The sequence below is a fragment of the Bison bison genome, unplaced genomic scaffold (genome assembly GCF_000754665.1).
Source record: "Bison bison bison isolate TAMUID 2011002044 unplaced genomic scaffold, Bison_UMD1.0 scf7180017853440, whole genome shotgun sequence".
NCBI lineage: Eukaryota > Metazoa > Chordata > Mammalia > Artiodactyla > Bovidae > Bison > Bison bison.
In genome coordinates, this window is record NW_011484013.1 from 71122 (window position 1) to 88293 (window position 17172).

Here is a 17172-nt window from a genome sequence, read left to right on the forward strand (position 1 = left end):
TATAAAGAACAGACTTTTGGACTCTGTGGGAGAAGGTGAGGGTGGGATGATTTGAGAGAATAGCATTGAAACATGTATATTATCATGTTTCAAAACTGGATTACCAGTCCAGGTTCGATGCCTAAGTGAGGGTGCTCAGGGCTGGTGCACTGGGACAACCCAGAGGGATGGGATGGGGAGGGAGGGGGGAGGGGGGTTCAGGATGGGGAACACATGTACACTCGTGGCTGATCCATGTCAATGTATGGCAAAAACCTCTACAATATTGTTATTAACCTCCAATTAAAATAAATTAGTTTTTTAAAAAACTAAAAAAGAAAAAAAGCACAGTGGATCAAATAATTGTTACAATCCCTGAAGTTGATGATCTGGAAAGACTCACTTTCATGGTGGTATTTCACTTTATTATCAGTATTTAAAGCAAATCCCGGATTAGAATCACTGTTGTATAAAACAGTGCTAAAATTGTATATTCCACCCACCACAGAGAACTTTGGTATGGAATAATGAAGACAAAAGCATGACACCTGAAGAATGTCGGTAAAGAGAATTACTCAAATAGCCATCTGCTTGTTTCTTACAAACTTACTCCAGGAGCTTCTGTGCATCATAGTATCCAATTGGATGAACAGGAATGTTTGGAAGACCGACAGCCTCTGCGATTTCACGCCTATAAGCATATTCTGAAAAAGTTGAACATATTTCTAATAAAAATGGAGTCCCTTTCAAAATGTTCTCTGTAAATCACACTAAGGTGAAAGTCAAAAAAATAACAATAATAATAAGGTGAAAGTCACTGTCATGCCTGACTCTTTGCAACCCCAGGGGCTATACAGTCCATGGAATTCTCCAGGCCAGGATACTGGAGTGGGTAGCCTTTTCCTTCTCCAGGGCATCTTCCCAACCCAAGAATCAAACCCAGGTCTCTTGCATTGCAGAATTATTTACCAGCTGAGCCAAATCACACTAAACACACTTTTAAATTGCATATACTAGAACTGTTAAAAAGACAGCTTCAAATGTTAACAAAAATGTGCTGCAACTGAAACTCTCATACATTTCTTCTAAGAGTGTATATACTCTTTACAGTCACTTTAAACAACTTCTTTGAAAATTAATATTATGCAGAAAATTATACGCTATGGCACAACAACTACGCTCCTAATATTTACCCAGGAAAGACAGAAACATGTTCACAGAAAGACCTGCACAAGACTGCTCATAGCAGCTGAATCTGGGTAGCCAATACTGGGAACCATCCTGCTGTTCACAAACAGGAGAATGAATAAGCAATTTATAAAGGAGTCCCATAATAGAATTCTACTCAGCAATTAAAGGGAAGGACCTATCAATACACACAATAACATGACTAATCTCTACTTGTTATACTGAGTGAATGCAGCAAAACAAATGATGAGGAAAAAAATCACAGATTTTTCTATGACAAGACAATTAAACTGAGAAGGAAAAAGGATAACATGCTCTGTTTGTGGCAGTCTTTGCAAGTGTGAAATGTGCATCTGCATAGTACATTAACCAGACCTCCTCAAAGTAGAATAATACCAACCTCTGAGAAAAATGAATCCTTTCTTATGATGTCAGTATTGACATTTTAAGGTTAATATTTCTTTTTCACACCATACATGGAATAGTATTGACCAAAGGCTTATTCTATTCATGCATTACTAGATCAAAATATCTTTGGTCAACTTAATGTACAAATCTAATCTGTCAGTATGATGCATAAATTCTTTTCTCAAAAACATAAAATTGCATCTCTAACTCCCAACCAGTGGAACAGTTCTCAGAGCTTCTGAGAATCTATTCCCTGGGTTATACTCCTCAGTTTGGCATAAATAACATTATCTTTCCTTTCTTCTTAGCTTGACTGTTACTTGATTTTCTGTCAACACACAAAAGAAAAGATACAATCTGATTCAATTTATATGAAGCTCAAAACCAAGCTAATGAATGACAAAAGATATCAGAAAATGGCTGCTTCTAGGGGTGGGGCTATGGTAAAAACTGACCAAAAATGGGCACCAGAGAACTTTCTGAAGTCACAGAAATGTCCTATATCTTATTTTGAGTGACACAGATACATACAACTTTTTTAATTTAGTGAATTAACGCTTAAGATCTTTGCATGTTATTACATGTAAACTCTACCTCAAAATAAAAACACACATCCTGTCATTTCTCCAGATTTAAGAAAAATAAAAGCTATTTTTCCATTTTTTTCTCCAAAATTTCAAATCACAAGAAATTTATTGTTAATGTTCAGCTGCTCAATCGTGTCCAACTCTTTGTGACCCCGTGGACTGCAGCATGCCAGGTTTCCCTTTCCTTCACCATCTCCCAGAGCTTGCTCAAACTCATGTCCATTGAGTCAGTGATGCCATCCAACCATCTTGTCCTCTGTCATCCCCTTCTCCTCCTGCCTTTAATCTTTCCCAGCATCAGAGTCTTTTCCAATGAGTTGGCTCTTCACATGAAATGGCCAACATACTGGAACTTCAGCTCTAGCATCAGTCCTTCCAATGAATATTCCAAGTTGATTTCCTTTAGGATTGACTGGTTTGACTTCCTTGCAGTCCAAGAGACTCTCAAGAGTCTTCTCCAACACTAAAGTTCAAAAGCATCAATTCTTCCACACTCAGCCTTCTTTACTGTCCAACTCTCACATCCATTCATGACTAGTGGAAAAACCAGAGCTTTAACTAGACAGACCTTAGTTGGCAAAGTAATATCTCTGCTTTTGAATATGCTGTCTAGGTTGGTCATAGCTTTTCTTCCAAGGAGCAAGCATCTCTTAATTTCATGGCTGCAGTCACCATCTGCAGTGATTTTGGAGCCCAAGAAAGTAAAATCTGCCTCTGTTTCCATCTATTTGCCATGAAGGGATGGGACCAGATGCCATGATCTTAGTGTTCGGAATGTTGAGTTTTTAAGTCAGCTGTGTCACTCTCCTCTTTCGCCTTCATCAAAAAACTTTTTAGTTCCTCTTTGCTTTCTGCTACTAGGGTGGTGTCATCTGTATACCTGAGGTTATTGATATTTCTCCTGGAAATTTTCATTCCAACTTGTGCTTCATCTAGTCTGGCATTTCACATGATGTACTCTGCATATAAGTTAAATAAGCAAGGTGACAACATACAATCTTGATGTACTCCTTTCCCGATTTGGAACCAGTCTGTTATTCCATGTCTGGTTCCAAATGTTGCTTCTTGACCTGTATACAGGTTTCTCAGGAGAAAGGTAACGTGGTCTGGTATTCCTATCTCCTTCAGAATTTTCCACAGTTTGTTGTGATACACATAGTCAAAGGTTTTAGTGTAGTCAATGAAGCAGAGGTACATGTTTTTCTGGAATTCTTTTGATGTAGGTGATAGTAAAAGCTAGTCTTTTTATGGCAAAATGACATAATAATACATTACATGGGATTTTTTTAATTTAGAGCAATAATCAAAAAAGGGCAATGAATAGACAAAATAACATTGACAAAATGGTATTCATTATCTCTAATTTTTTGTGTCAGAACTATCCCATAATAAAGAGTGAAATTAAAAGAAAAATAAGAAAGGACACAAAAGGGAATTTCTACAATGTCATCTTTTAAATCTGAGCATAGTAAACAGAAATATTCCAGTTGATTTTATTTTATGTTCATAATTTTAGCTTTTTATAACAAACAGAGCTTAGGAGAAGTTGCATTTTTCAAAACTTGGGAATAAAAAGGCTAAGTTAGTAAAGTTCAGGTAGACACATGATTTTATCACAGGATAATACGTATTGCTTAAAAAAACCTATGACAATGTACTATGTTTAAAAACTTACAAAGCCAAATACATAAGCTTTAAAGGAGTCTACAATTAGATAGAAGGATCCAAGATGAAAAATAAATATGGAAATACCACCAATACTTTGGTAACCTACTTTATCCAAGTTATAAACCTTTATTAATTTTAAACCACACAAACTAAATGATGACAGATTTTTGTAAATGTTATCGAATAGCTGAGTACATTAAAAATATGCTCCAAGTTCTCTTGTTAATAATTATACAGCAGGGCATTTCAGCATGAGACAAATACATGGACTCTGGAGCCAGATAATCAGAATTTGAATCCCCACTCCTCACTTAATGGTGCAATGAACAAGGCAGACTGTTTACTTCTTTCTGGTTTCACATTCCCCATCTGTCAAGTAGAGATAATAACACAACAAAGCTTATAGGGTCGTTAATGCATTTAAAAGCTAGAATTTTGGAAACACTCCTGAAAGTGATCACTATTGTCTTTACACAGTAATGACACAATAAGCATTTTCCAGACTCTGTATTCAAAATATGCCATTTCAGGGATTTATAGAGTTTGTTTTACTGTCCCTTATCTACAATTAGAAATTTTAAAAAACTGCAAAATCCATTAATTGGGAGAGGGCATTTATTAATACTTGGCAACAAAACATGATCTGATATAAACTAATTTGGCAGCAAGATCTGACTTGAGCAGACCTGAGGCTATTTATATTATTTATGTACCCTCTGCTTAAAATGATTATTCATACATTTTACTGTAAAATATTTACATGCTTGCTTCCCACATTTTGTCCCAGCCTATGTGAATGTTATGCAGTAAGGTATATGCACCATCTTACTTTTAAATATTTGAAAATGTCTGCATTTCAAAACCTACCAGATGCAATGGTTCCAAACAAGGGATAAGGGACCCAAACCAATAATTTTCCGATTTCAAAACCCTTTAATTTATTCTTAGATGCAAAGATAGTAAGAAAATGACATACTTTATCCTTTTGTCAAAGGGAATCTTTTGATAAAATCACTTCAAAATGTTAAAAGTCTCTGTGATGATTGAAGCCTGATCACTCACCATTTGCCGGGTAGCCAGGTGTGAGAGGGTCCCCTGCACCATTAAGATTTAAGATATTTCCACGCTGAACACCACCTCCAGGAAGATTCCAACCATCCGGATATGCCTCCACCCCAGGAGCAAAGTAATCAGCAGGATCTGAGTACAAAATGATCCCTCTGGCCCCAGCTAGCTGGGCATTTTTAACCTGGAAAACAGTCTTTCTTATTTTAGGTTGGTTATTTGAAATTACATTTAAATAAGTAACTAAAACTTATCTTCAGTCCTTATTTTTAATCCTTATGCTTACAACAAAGGACATCTCACAGAATTGGTTTTGTCTTTTTCTTATGCAAGCTCTGAAACCTAGTTTCCAGGGCTGGATTAGCCCTTGGAGCAGATTTTTTAAAATGTACATACCAGTGGTAACAGGTACCTACTATTTCCTTCCTCTAGTCTAGAAGCACAATAAACAAGTAGATTTCACAGACTAGATTCCCATTTCTTCTATGGTTGAAAGAGAATATTTTTTAAATTAATTTCCCACAAAAGGGAAAAAAAAAAAATCAAGTACTCTATGTGCTCAGTCCCTCAGTTGTATCTGATTCCTTGTGACCCTATGGTCTGTACCCACCAGGCACCTCTGTCCATGGGACTTCTCAGGTAAGAATACTGGAGTGGGCTGCATTTCCTACTCCAAGGGATCTTCCCGACCCAGCGATCGAACCCCTATCTCTGGCATCTCCTGCACTGGCAGGCACAATCTTTATCACTATACTACCTGGGAAGGCCCAAATCAAGTGTTGGTAACTTTCAAAACTGCTGTGCATAGGTTGGCTTGTCTCATTACCTCTAACAAAGAATTAACACCAAAATTTAATTTAGTAAATATTTTCAAAGGTAATATTTAAAGATACTAAAGACTAACAACAAATCCAATGCACGCTACTTCATAGACTACAGGGACAATGTGTAGATATGGAAAAACCTGTAATGTTCTCCTTGAACTTCTACAGAGGCCAAATTCCAACGACCCAGGTTAAAACCTGCCTATAAACTAGCACATGTACCCTCCCTATTAGGCAGGAATGGTAAAGAGTATGGGAAAATCATGGTCATCAAAAAATTTTAAGGATGTGGTTCTACCCATGTAAGATACAATATGAAAAACAGAAAGCGTTAGTCCCTCAGTCATGTCTGACTCTCTGCGACCCTATGGACTGCAGACCACCAGGCTCCTCTGTCCATGGGATTCCCCAGGCAAGAACACTGGAGTGAGTAGCCATTCCCTTCTCCAGGGGGTCTTCCGGAGCCTGGGATTGAACCCAGGTCTCCTGCTTTGCAGGCAGATTCTTTACTGTCTCAGCCATTAGGAAAGCCCAAGATACAATATAACTTTTTATTTTTACTGAAAAGAAAAACAAAGAGTTGTGTTTTTTTTACCTTATTTCCTCTGAAAATTTTCCCATATCTGGCAATCAGAATCTTCCCAGAGCAATTGATTTTCATGTCCCGCTCCAGTTTAAAGAAGTCTTCAGTTCGTGCATAGTTAACATACACCAGGTCACCCTGTTGAGAACATAGATGACTTAGTACAAGAAAGATTTCATAAAAGAGGTTTCTCGGCCTGAAGACTGTTTCGCGTTTTTGAAAGAGGAAAGAAGCAAGAGTATGTAAGAGGGTCAAAAAAGCCTCTGATAAGAGATTCAGGGGAGAAATGAACTTGAATTGAGAAGGCAATTAGCTGGGTAGAGACTTATGAATTAAATATTAAGTTTTGTTTATGTCAAGATCTCCTCTGTAGTGACTATAAAACTATAGAAAAGCATTCCCCAGGAAAATGTACATAAACAAATACACTGTCCTATGCAATTTGGAGGGACGAGGTTACCTAGGTTAAAAAGCCCTTCATGAGAGCTTTATTCTCTTTGAAGTATATTCACAATGCATCTTCACACAACCAGGTAAGAAATAATGGTCAGGTAACGCCACTACTTTACAAATTTGGCTTCATATCATTATAATGATCACAAGGAAATCTCTGAGTCTCAACATTATCATTTGTAAAATGGCCTGCTAGATTAGATCAGTGTTCTTCACACACTTTTTTTTTTTTTTTTTTGCTTACCTACTCCTTAAATTAATTTTGAAAAGCAATGTATCTCTCCTTTATTTTTAGGTTCACATCTGAAATTGTTTGTCATATCTTTAAGTTGCCATAAAGAATACAATTTCCAGCACATTACAAATATTAACATTTTCAGAAGCAATTTTACCTCTTTTATTTATATCCAAAAGAATTTAAATACTATAATGATTTATTATTCAACATCATTCAACAACATTGTAAAGCCACACTCTTCAGTCAGAATTTTATCAAGTTTTCTCCTTGAACATGTATTTTCCCCCTTGCCTAAAGCATCTTACTATATACTAAGGTGACACCAGGGTGTCCTGCCTAGATTCCTCCTCATTGAAGATGCCCTTGCTCCAGAGAAGGAAGGCTCTCTGCAGGCCATCAGAGGGCTCTCTGTCAGCCCTTGCTCAAGACCAGCTACACACAGCCACTCTGCTCGAGGTCATGTCCTTCCAGGATACACATGGTCAATGACTGATCCATGTGGGAACAGAAAGATCTGGTCATCTTTGTCCAGCCCAGGGCATTCTGAAGGGCTATTCTGACTCCAGAGCAGCCCATTGGGTCAGTTGAGGCTGTCCTTGAACTGGCATTGAACTGCAATTTCTCCCTCTGTTTGTTCCAGCTTCCTTCCCCTCCCTGCCACAGATATTGATCCCAAGAGAACACTCCTTAATTAACATCTAGCATGGCAAATTCCATTTCAGTTTCTGCTGCCTAGAAATCTGGATAATGCTTGTAAATCTTAATCACTGCCAAACCTGCCTTGATTAAGAATCATGTGTATAGTGTTTAAAAATATTTATTTCCTATGACAAGCTGTACATGTTAGGAAAATTCTTCAAGTGACTTACTATTATAATTATTAGCAGTATCAAAGTGAGTCTAAGCATCATTACAAACTTTCATAAACAATGCCTAAGCATAAAATTTTGCTTGAAATACAACTTTCAGTGCTATGGGATGTTAAAACATTTGGTCATAGATCTATGCATGAAAAAATTATTTCCAGAATAAGTCAGGACTATCAGTTCTATTCACATTTCTCATTGTTAGACATGTTTTGAGAAATTTTAGGATATGAATGAAAAAAAAGTTGTTATGGAATTTTCCCTGAATTATTTTAACTCTTTCCAAGTTACACCCCCTAAATCTCACACTGATCTGTTATCCAAGTTAATTCTAATGGTTTTAGCTGGAAACTCAATTAGACTCATCTTTAATTTTGTTCAACTATAAACCATTTGACTTGACAAATTTCTGTCACCTAGCTATTAGAATCTTTCACTAGCATCTCTTTGTTTGGAGGCCTAGAGATTTTTTTTTTTTTTACAACTCAGAGATATGTTTCAGGATGGATGAGTGATGTCTCTCATTCATAAAATAAGAAATAAATAATTGTAAATCAGGGAGGTGGGAACAGGGGACCAGCAGAGCCTTACCACAGGCTAGTTCTCAATTCCATGAAGAATCCACTGAGAAACAAATAATGTGATTGTTTTATTTTAAATGATCCTATATCTGCCTTTGGAAAGTCTTTACATACCCTAGTGTTTGAAGTCCCCATCCTACACTATTTCTAATATCCTATCCTTGTCTGACACTATTTCTAGTATCCCATCATTTTATTTTGGTTATTGTTTTCCTCTTTGACTATGTCTCATAACACATGCACAACAAATTTATAATGTATTGCAATAAGGTTGTTTCCAAGCTGACTCTCGGATTCCTTCCACAAATATGTTGAAGACATATCATTCTAGGGACTGCAGATACAGAGAATCCCTGTCTTTGAAGAAACTTTTGTTCATGTGGAAGGCAGAGACAATAAATCATAAAAGTAATAAGCAAATTGTGAAAGTGAAGTTGCTCAGTCGTGTCTGACTCTTTGCAACCCCATGGACTGGGGCCTACCAGGCTCCTCTATCCATGGGATTTTCCAGGCAATAGTACTGGAGTGGATTGCCATTTCCTTCTCCAAGGGATCTTCCCAACCCAGGGATTGAACCCGGGTCTCCTACATTGTAGACAGACGCTTTACCGTCTGAGCCACCAGGGAAGTCCTGGTAAAAGCAAATTGTATACAATATTAAAAAGTGATGAGTTCTATAGAGAAAAAAAATTTAAGTTTAAATATAGTAAGCAAACAGACCTTGTATTCAGTTGTCTGCAATTTCCAAAAAAAAAAAAAATGAAGAAAGCTTATTGAGAAAGTGACACTTGAATCTTTGCTTCAGGAAAAGGATTACTTTTAGCTATTATTTTTCTTCCCAAGATCGATGCAAGATCAACAAACTATTGATGATAGCACTGTATGTCTGGTTTATAATCATTAGCCTTCTCTAGAGCACACTTTTATTCCAACTGTGAATACACAGCCATTAACCAATTTGGTTCCAGTGAATTCTGTTTAGCATAAATGTTCTACTTGAAATTTATTCATATATAATATCACCAACTTTGAGAAAACTGACTACTTCTTTAAATGCCTGTAAATTGTAGCTACCTTTTAATCTGCACATCTTACAGAACAAATTGGGATGCAGAAGGGACAGGAGAAGAAATCAGTTTGAAAATGATAGAAAACTTTGAAAATGAAAACAAGTGTAGGCAGACAGGTCCTCTTGGCACTTCACAAATGCAAGCTGTCATTGCTAGTTAGAAAAAATCTTTGTTTTCAGACAATGACCTTCTTGTAAAATTTACACTGCACAATTGTTCTATAACTGGAAATAATTAACAATGTTGCACTGTTAGAATTTTCCATTTCTTTCAAGCTTCCATCTTCCTGTTCTTGTTAATAGAGACAGAACTGGGACATAAGATCAATGGTTTTCAAAGCATGGTTCCTGAACCCAGAGTCAATACCATCTAGGACCTTACCAGAAACAAACTCTCAGGCTTCACCCAAGATCTAGTGAAATTTAGGGGGTGTGAATCAGAATCTGTGTTTTATAAGCCCTCTAGATTATTGTGATACAAGCTAAGTTCAAGAACCACTGAATTAAACTATAATTACAGACATTGTTGAATTGCTAATATAAATAACCTAAAGCAAAACTTCCCTGATAGCTCAGTTGGTAAAGAACACGCCTGCAATGCAGGAGTCCCCAGTTCAATTCCTGGTTTGGGAAGATCCTCTGGAGAAGGGATAGGCTACCCATTCCCATATTCTTGAGCTTCCCTTGTGGGTCAGCTGGTAAAGAATCCCCTTGCAATGTGGGAGACCTGGGTTTGATCCCTGGGTTGGGAAGACCCCATGGAGAAGAGAAAGGCTACCCTCTCCAGTATTCTGGCCTGGAGAATTCCATGGACTGTATAGACCATGGGGTCGCAAAGAGTCGGACACGACCAAGCCACTTTCACTTTCAGAGGATTCAGATGTAGATCCACAGATGGTGTGTGCTTAGTCACTTAGTTAAGACCAGGATCCTCTGTCCATAGAGATTCTCCAGGCAAGAATACTGGAGTGGGTAGCCTGTCCCTTCTCCAGGGCAACTTCTCACCCAGGAATCGAACCAGGGTCTACTGCATTGCAGGCAGATTCTTTACCAGCTGAGCTACCCAAGATCCATAGACGCTTATGGTGAAACATCCTAAGAACACATACAGACATACATAATTAAAAAACAAATACATGAGAATCCCATGTATTTTCCAGCCTTGCATTAATATAGAAAGTTTAAATCTACTTGAAAGAAATGAGTTAATCATCTCTATAATATAATTTTCTTATGAGTAAAATAATTCTGTCATAACTGGACAGTTGCATTTCAAAGAATCAAACTGGACCACTTTCTCATACCATTAAAAAAAATAAATTCAAAACAGATTAAAGAGTTAAATGTAAGACCTGAAACCATAAAACATCTAGAAGAAAACATAGGTAGCCCACTCTTTGACATCTGTCTTAGCAATATATTTTTTTGGATAGGTCTCCTCAGGCAAGGGAAACAACAGCAAAAGTAAACAAATGGGACAATCTCAAACTAAAAAAGTTTTGCACAACAAAGGGAACTAACTCTCAATATAACTAAAAGGCTGTCTACTGAATGGGAAAATGTATTTGCCAATGATACATCTGATAAGAGGCTAATATCCAAAATATACAAAGAATATAAACAAACAAACAATCCGATTGAAAAAATGGGCAGAAAATGGAATAGTCATTTTTCCAAAGAAGACATACAGATAGCCAACAGGCACATGAAAAAATGTTTAACATCATTAACCATCAGGGAAATGAAAACTAAAACCACAACGAGGGACCTAAGTTCGCAAGCAGTCCAGTGGTTAACACTCTATGGTCCCATTGAAGGGGCACAGGTGTGGTCCCTGGTCAGGGGGGAGCTAAGATCCCACATGTTGTGAGGCACAGCCAAAAAAAGAAAAAAACACAGTGAGATATCACCTTACATCTATCAGAATGGCTATCACCAAAATGACAACAAATAACATGATGGTGAGGATGCAGAGAAAAGGGAACACTCTGGCACAGTTGCTGGGCTTCCCAGGTGGCTCCATGGTAAAGAATCTGCCTGCCACTGCAGGAAATGCAAGAAAAGATCCCTGGATCAGGCAGATCCCTTGGAGGAGGAAATGGCAACCCTCTCCAGTATTCTTGCCTGGAAAATCCCATGGACAAACAAGCTTGGCGGGTTATAGTCCATAGCGCTGCCAAGAGTTGGCCACAACTGAGCACACACACACACTGGCATGGGCAGTCGCTATGGAAAACAGCATGGTGGTTCCCTCCAAAATTAAAAATAGAACTGCCATACAGTGCAGGAATTCCACTCTTGGGGCATATCCAATCCTGATATTTATCAGAAAACAAAAACACCAATTCAAAAAGACACATGCAACCCTATGTTCACTGCATCATCATTTATAATAGTCAAGAAATGGAAGCAACTTAAACTCCCATCAAAGAAGATAGATAAAGAAGATGTGGAAAATATAATATAATCTACAATGCAGTATTACTCAGCCATAAGAAGAATGAAATCGTTTCATTTGCATCAACACAGATGGACCTAGAGGGTATTCACCCGAGTGAAATAAGTCAGAATAAGAAAGACAAATACCTGATGACTTGACGTACATGTGGAATCTAAAAAACACATGAATAAACAAAGCAAAACAGTGACAGTCATAGATACAGAGGGCAAGCTGGTAGTTGCCGAAGGGGAGGGAGTGAAAGGATGAGAGAAATACGTGAGGGAGATTGAGAAGTATAAACTTCCAGGTACAAGATAAAGAAACAGGTATGAAATGTACTATCTGGAGACTATAATCAGTAACTATTAATACATCATATCTTTGTGTAGTGACAGATGGTAACTAGACTCATTGTGGTGATCATTTTGAAATATACAAAAATAATGAATCATGTTGCATAACTGAAACTAACAGAGTGTTATGGGTCAACTGTACTTCAAAAACAAATGCATAGAGATCAGATCTGTGGTTACCAGAGATGGAGGGTGAGGGGTAGTGGGTACTGGAGAAAGGCAGTCCACGTGTATAAACTTCCAGTTAAAAGATAAGTAAGTACTAGACTTGAAATGTACAACACGGTAAATAAAATTAATTCTGCTGTATCTTATATAGGAAAGTTATCAAGAGAGTAAATCCTAAGAGTTTTAGTCACAAGAAAAAAATTTTTTTTTATATTTCTTTGTATCTTTATCACTAAATTTATTGTCATAATTTTGTCATGATGTATGTAAAGTCAAATCATTATGTTGTATATCTTAAGCTCGTACAGTTATTCTTGTTTAGTTGCTGAGTCATGTCTGACTCTTGTCACCCTGTGGAGTGTAGCCCGCCAGGCTCCTCTGTCCATAGGATTCTCCAGGCAAGAATACTGGAGTGGGTTGCCACTTCCTTCTGCAGGGGATCTTCCTGATACAGAGATCGAGCCCATGTTTTCTGCATTGCAGGCAAATTTTTCACTACTGAGCCACAAGAGAAGCCCCAAACTTATAGTCTTATTGAGATACCAATTATATCTCAGTAAAACTAGAACATTCAGAAAACTAAGATTATGGCATCTGGTCCCATCACTTCACAGGAAATAGATGGGGAAACAGTGGAAACAGTGTCAGACTTTATTTTGGGGATCCAAAATCACTGCAGATGGTGACTGCAGCCATGAAATTAAAAGACACTCCTTGCAAGGAAAGTTATGATGCTTTTGAACTGTGGTGTTGGAGAAGACTCTTGAGAGTCCCTTGGACTGCAAGGAGATCCAGCCAGTCCATTCTAAAGGAGATAGTCCTGGGTGTTCTTTGGAAGGAATGATGCTAAAGCTGAAACTCCAGTACTTTGGCCACCTCATGTGAAGACTTTACTCATTGGAAAAGACCCTGATGCTGGGAGGGATTGGGGGCAGGAGGAGAAGGGGTCGACAGAGGATGAGATAGCTGGATGGCATCACCTACTCGATGGACATGAGTTTGGGTGAACTCCAGGAATTGGTGATGGACAGGGAGGCCTGGCGTGCTGCAATTCATGGGGTCGCAAAGAGTTGGACATGACTGAGCGACTGAACTCAACTGAAAACTAGAAGAAAACAAATGAAAAAACAAAAAGAAACAAAAACAATGTACAAAACTAATTGGGGAATTTTCACTGATTATAGAGTAAACCTACAAACTGAGCGCTTATCTTATAAAACTCTGTCTTCCCAGCCAGAAACATGATCTTCTTCATACATAATATTGTCACTGCTCAAAAAATTTCACTGTTCTTCAACCAGTCACACTCATTTAATAATTTTTACAATTCATTTTATATTTGAGGGCTATTTTAAACTACATATTTGTTATATTTTCTGCTATTACATATCATTTGTCCTTATATTTAATTGGTAATATCATGGCTATTTTTAAATAAAGAGCTATTAGTATTTTGGGGATATTCTGACTGTATCACTGTAAATAAAGAATGAGGAAATTAAGAAAGACCCAAAGTGTGAAAATATAAACAGAACACTGGATAATGTCACAATAAAAGAATTCTCTTCAGTAAAAAGCATTATAGACAACATGAACAAATATGAATAAAATTAGAAGATGTTTGCAATATTTAAACCAATATGGGATGAATAACTAAAATATTTAAGAAACCACTGAAGTTAGTAAGAAAATGGCCAGAAATTCAACAGGAAAAGATGGCTGGTAATCATTTCACAGCATAACAACAAAAAAAAAAAGAATAGCTAACAAATAAGTATGCTTAGATATCTATGATCTCATTTTTAATCAAAAATGTGAATCAAAATAAATTAAAATAACGGTAACACAATCCAGTTCAGTTAAGTTGCTCAGTCGTGCCCAACATTTTGTGACCCAAAGGACTGCAGCACACCAGGCTTCCCCTTCCATCACCAACTCCTGGAGCTTGCTCAAACTCATGTCCACCGAGTCAGTGATGTCATCCAACCATCTCATCCTCTGTTGTCCCCTTCTCCTCCTGCCCTCAATCTTTCCCAGCATCAGGGTCTTTTCCAATGAGTCAGTTCTTCACATTAGGTGGCCAAAGTATTGGAGTTTCAGCTTCAGCATCAGTCCTTCCAATTAATATTCAGGATTGACTTCCTTTAGGATTAACTGTTTTGATCTCCTTAGTATTCAAGGGACTCTCAAGGGTCCTCTTCTCCAGCATCACAGTTTGAAAGCATCAATTCTTTGGTGCTCAGCTTTCTTTTTGGTCCAACTCTCACATCCATACATGACTACTGGAAAAACCATAGCTTTGACTATATGGACCTCTGTCGGAAAAGTGACATCTCTGCTTTTTAACATGCTGTCTAGGTTTGTCACAGCTTTTCTTCCAAGGAGCAAACGTTTTTTAATTTCATAGCTACAGTCACCATTTGCAGTGATTTTGGAGCCCAAGAAAATAAAGTCTGTCACTGTTTCCATTGTTTCCCCATCTATTTGCCATGAAGTAACTGGACCAAATACAAAAACAGAATAGTTTTTCATTTTTCGAAAGTTGAGTTTGAAGCCAGCTTTTTCACTCTCCTCTTTCACCTTCTACAGATGAAGAGGCTCTGTAGTTTCTCTTCACTTTCTGCCATAAGGGTGGTGTCATCTGCATATTTGAAGTTATTGATGTTTCTCCCAGCAATCTTGATTCCAGCTTGTGCTTAATCCAGCCCAGCATTTCGCATGATGTACTCTGCAGAGAAGCTAAATAAGCAGGGTGGCAATATAGAGCTTTGACATAACTCCTTTCCTGATTTGGAACCAGTCCACTGTTCCATGTCCGGTTCTAAGTGTTGCTTCTTGACCTACATACAGATTTCTCAGGAGGCAGGTAAGGTGGTCTGGTATTTCCATGTCTTTCAGAATTTTCCACAGTGTTTTGTGATCCACAGAGTCAAAGGTTTTGGTGTAGTCAATGAAGCAGAAATAGATGTTTTTCTGGAACTCTCTTGCTTTTTCTATGACCCAACAGATTTTGGCAACTTGATCTCTGGTTCCTCTGCCTTTTCTAAACCCATTTTGAACATCTGGAAGTTCTCAGTTCACGTATTATTGATGCCTGGCTTGGAGAATTTTGAGCATTACTTTACTAGCGTGTGAGATGAGTGCAATTGTGCAGTAGTTTGAACATTCTTTGGCATTGCCTTTCTTTGTGATTGGAATGAAAACTGACCTTTTCCAGTCCTGTGGCCACTGCTGAGTTTTCCAAATCTGCTGGCAATTGAGTCCAGCACTTTAACAGCATCATCTTTTAGGATTTGAAATAGCTCAACTGGAATTCCATCACCTCCACTAGCTTTGTTCGCAGAATCACAGAAAACTAACCAAACTAATCACATGGATAATAGCCTTGTCTAACTCAATGAAACTATGAGTCATGCCATGTAGGGCCACCCAAGATGAATGGGTCATGGTGGAGAGTTCTGACAAAACGTGGGCCACTGGAGAAGGAAATGGCAAACCACTTCAGTATTCTTGCCTTGAGAACCCCAAACTAACAAAACAACACAATTAGACAGGCAAAATTTAGAAAGTTACATAACCTCAATTGTTGATGAAAATGTGAGGGAAAAGGAACGCTCATATATAGTGTTGCAAAGAGCGATAAACGGCTGCAGTCTGAACACTGTGAAATGTAGCATTCCTTACAAACCGGCAATCCCACTACTGGTTTACTGTACACAGAGAAACCCTTGCAAGCCCACACAGGGATATGTATGAGCACAAGCTCTCCAACACTGTTTGTGGTAATTCAGATTTAGAGGCAAACCACATGTTTGCCACTAAGAGAATGGATAAGCTACATGTGGTGTGCACATAACATGGGGTACTCTGCAAGAGTAAAAAGTAATGAACCATTCTGACATAAAATAGATTTTTAAAAAATAGCTAATTGAAAATAGTCATAGACCAAGACCTAAGATATATTATTTGCATATATTCAAAATATACCAATCACTAATAAGCCCATGTTTTTATAAGAATATATACATTCCTAAAAGTATAAATACATTACAGATGATGGCAGGGTATAGGGGATGTGGAGATAAGGAATGAGATTGAAAATAAGGATAAAAGATGAAAGGAAAGAAATTAAATTAGGAATCTTACATGGACCCATGATGGTAATGTGCCTTACCCAGAAGATAACTCTAGACACCTGAGATCTAAAATATATTATCTCTTCATTCCCAGTTTTTATATCCTTTATTTCTATGTCATGTCAATTACGAAGTAACTACAATGACTGAAAGGAACCTATTTATGTACAAATTTGGGGGAGAATTTTTCTAATATTGTGCCATTAACTATGATGTTAACTATTCATTTAAAAAAAATTTCATACAACTGTAGAAAATACTCTAAACCTGTGAGAGTTTTTAAATATAAGTTAATCAAATGCATTAGAAAATAATAAAAAAGAGTATGTTTTTAAACTTTACATATTAAAAAATATAGCATTGCCTAACATTAAATCATAGGTTTAATAATTAATTAAAAACATAGGTTTATTGCCTATGTTTTTACAATAAACATTGACTGACTGGTGAAGTGTTTTAGTCGCTCAGTTGTGTCTGACTCTGTATCCCCTTTGACTGTAGCCTGGCAGGCTCTTCCGTCCATGAGATTTTCCACGTAAGAACACTGGAGTGGGCTGCTATTTCCT

General features: G+C 37.5%; 1 protein-coding gene across 1 annotated transcript in view; it reads right to left on the reverse strand.

Moving 5' to 3' along the window:
* Positions 1 to 17172, reverse strand: part of LOC104999134 (glutamate carboxypeptidase 2) — a 71208-nt gene that overhangs the window by 37432 nt on the left and 16604 nt on the right. The window contains exons 5-7 of the mRNA XM_010854613.1: positions 6315 to 6440; positions 4893 to 5079; positions 590 to 683 (exon numbers count right to left, since the gene is read on the reverse strand). Coding sequence (XP_010852915.1) covers positions 590 to 683; positions 4893 to 5079; positions 6315 to 6440 — 407 coding nt within the window. The remainder of the gene's footprint in view (positions 1 to 589; positions 684 to 4892; positions 5080 to 6314; positions 6441 to 17172) is intronic.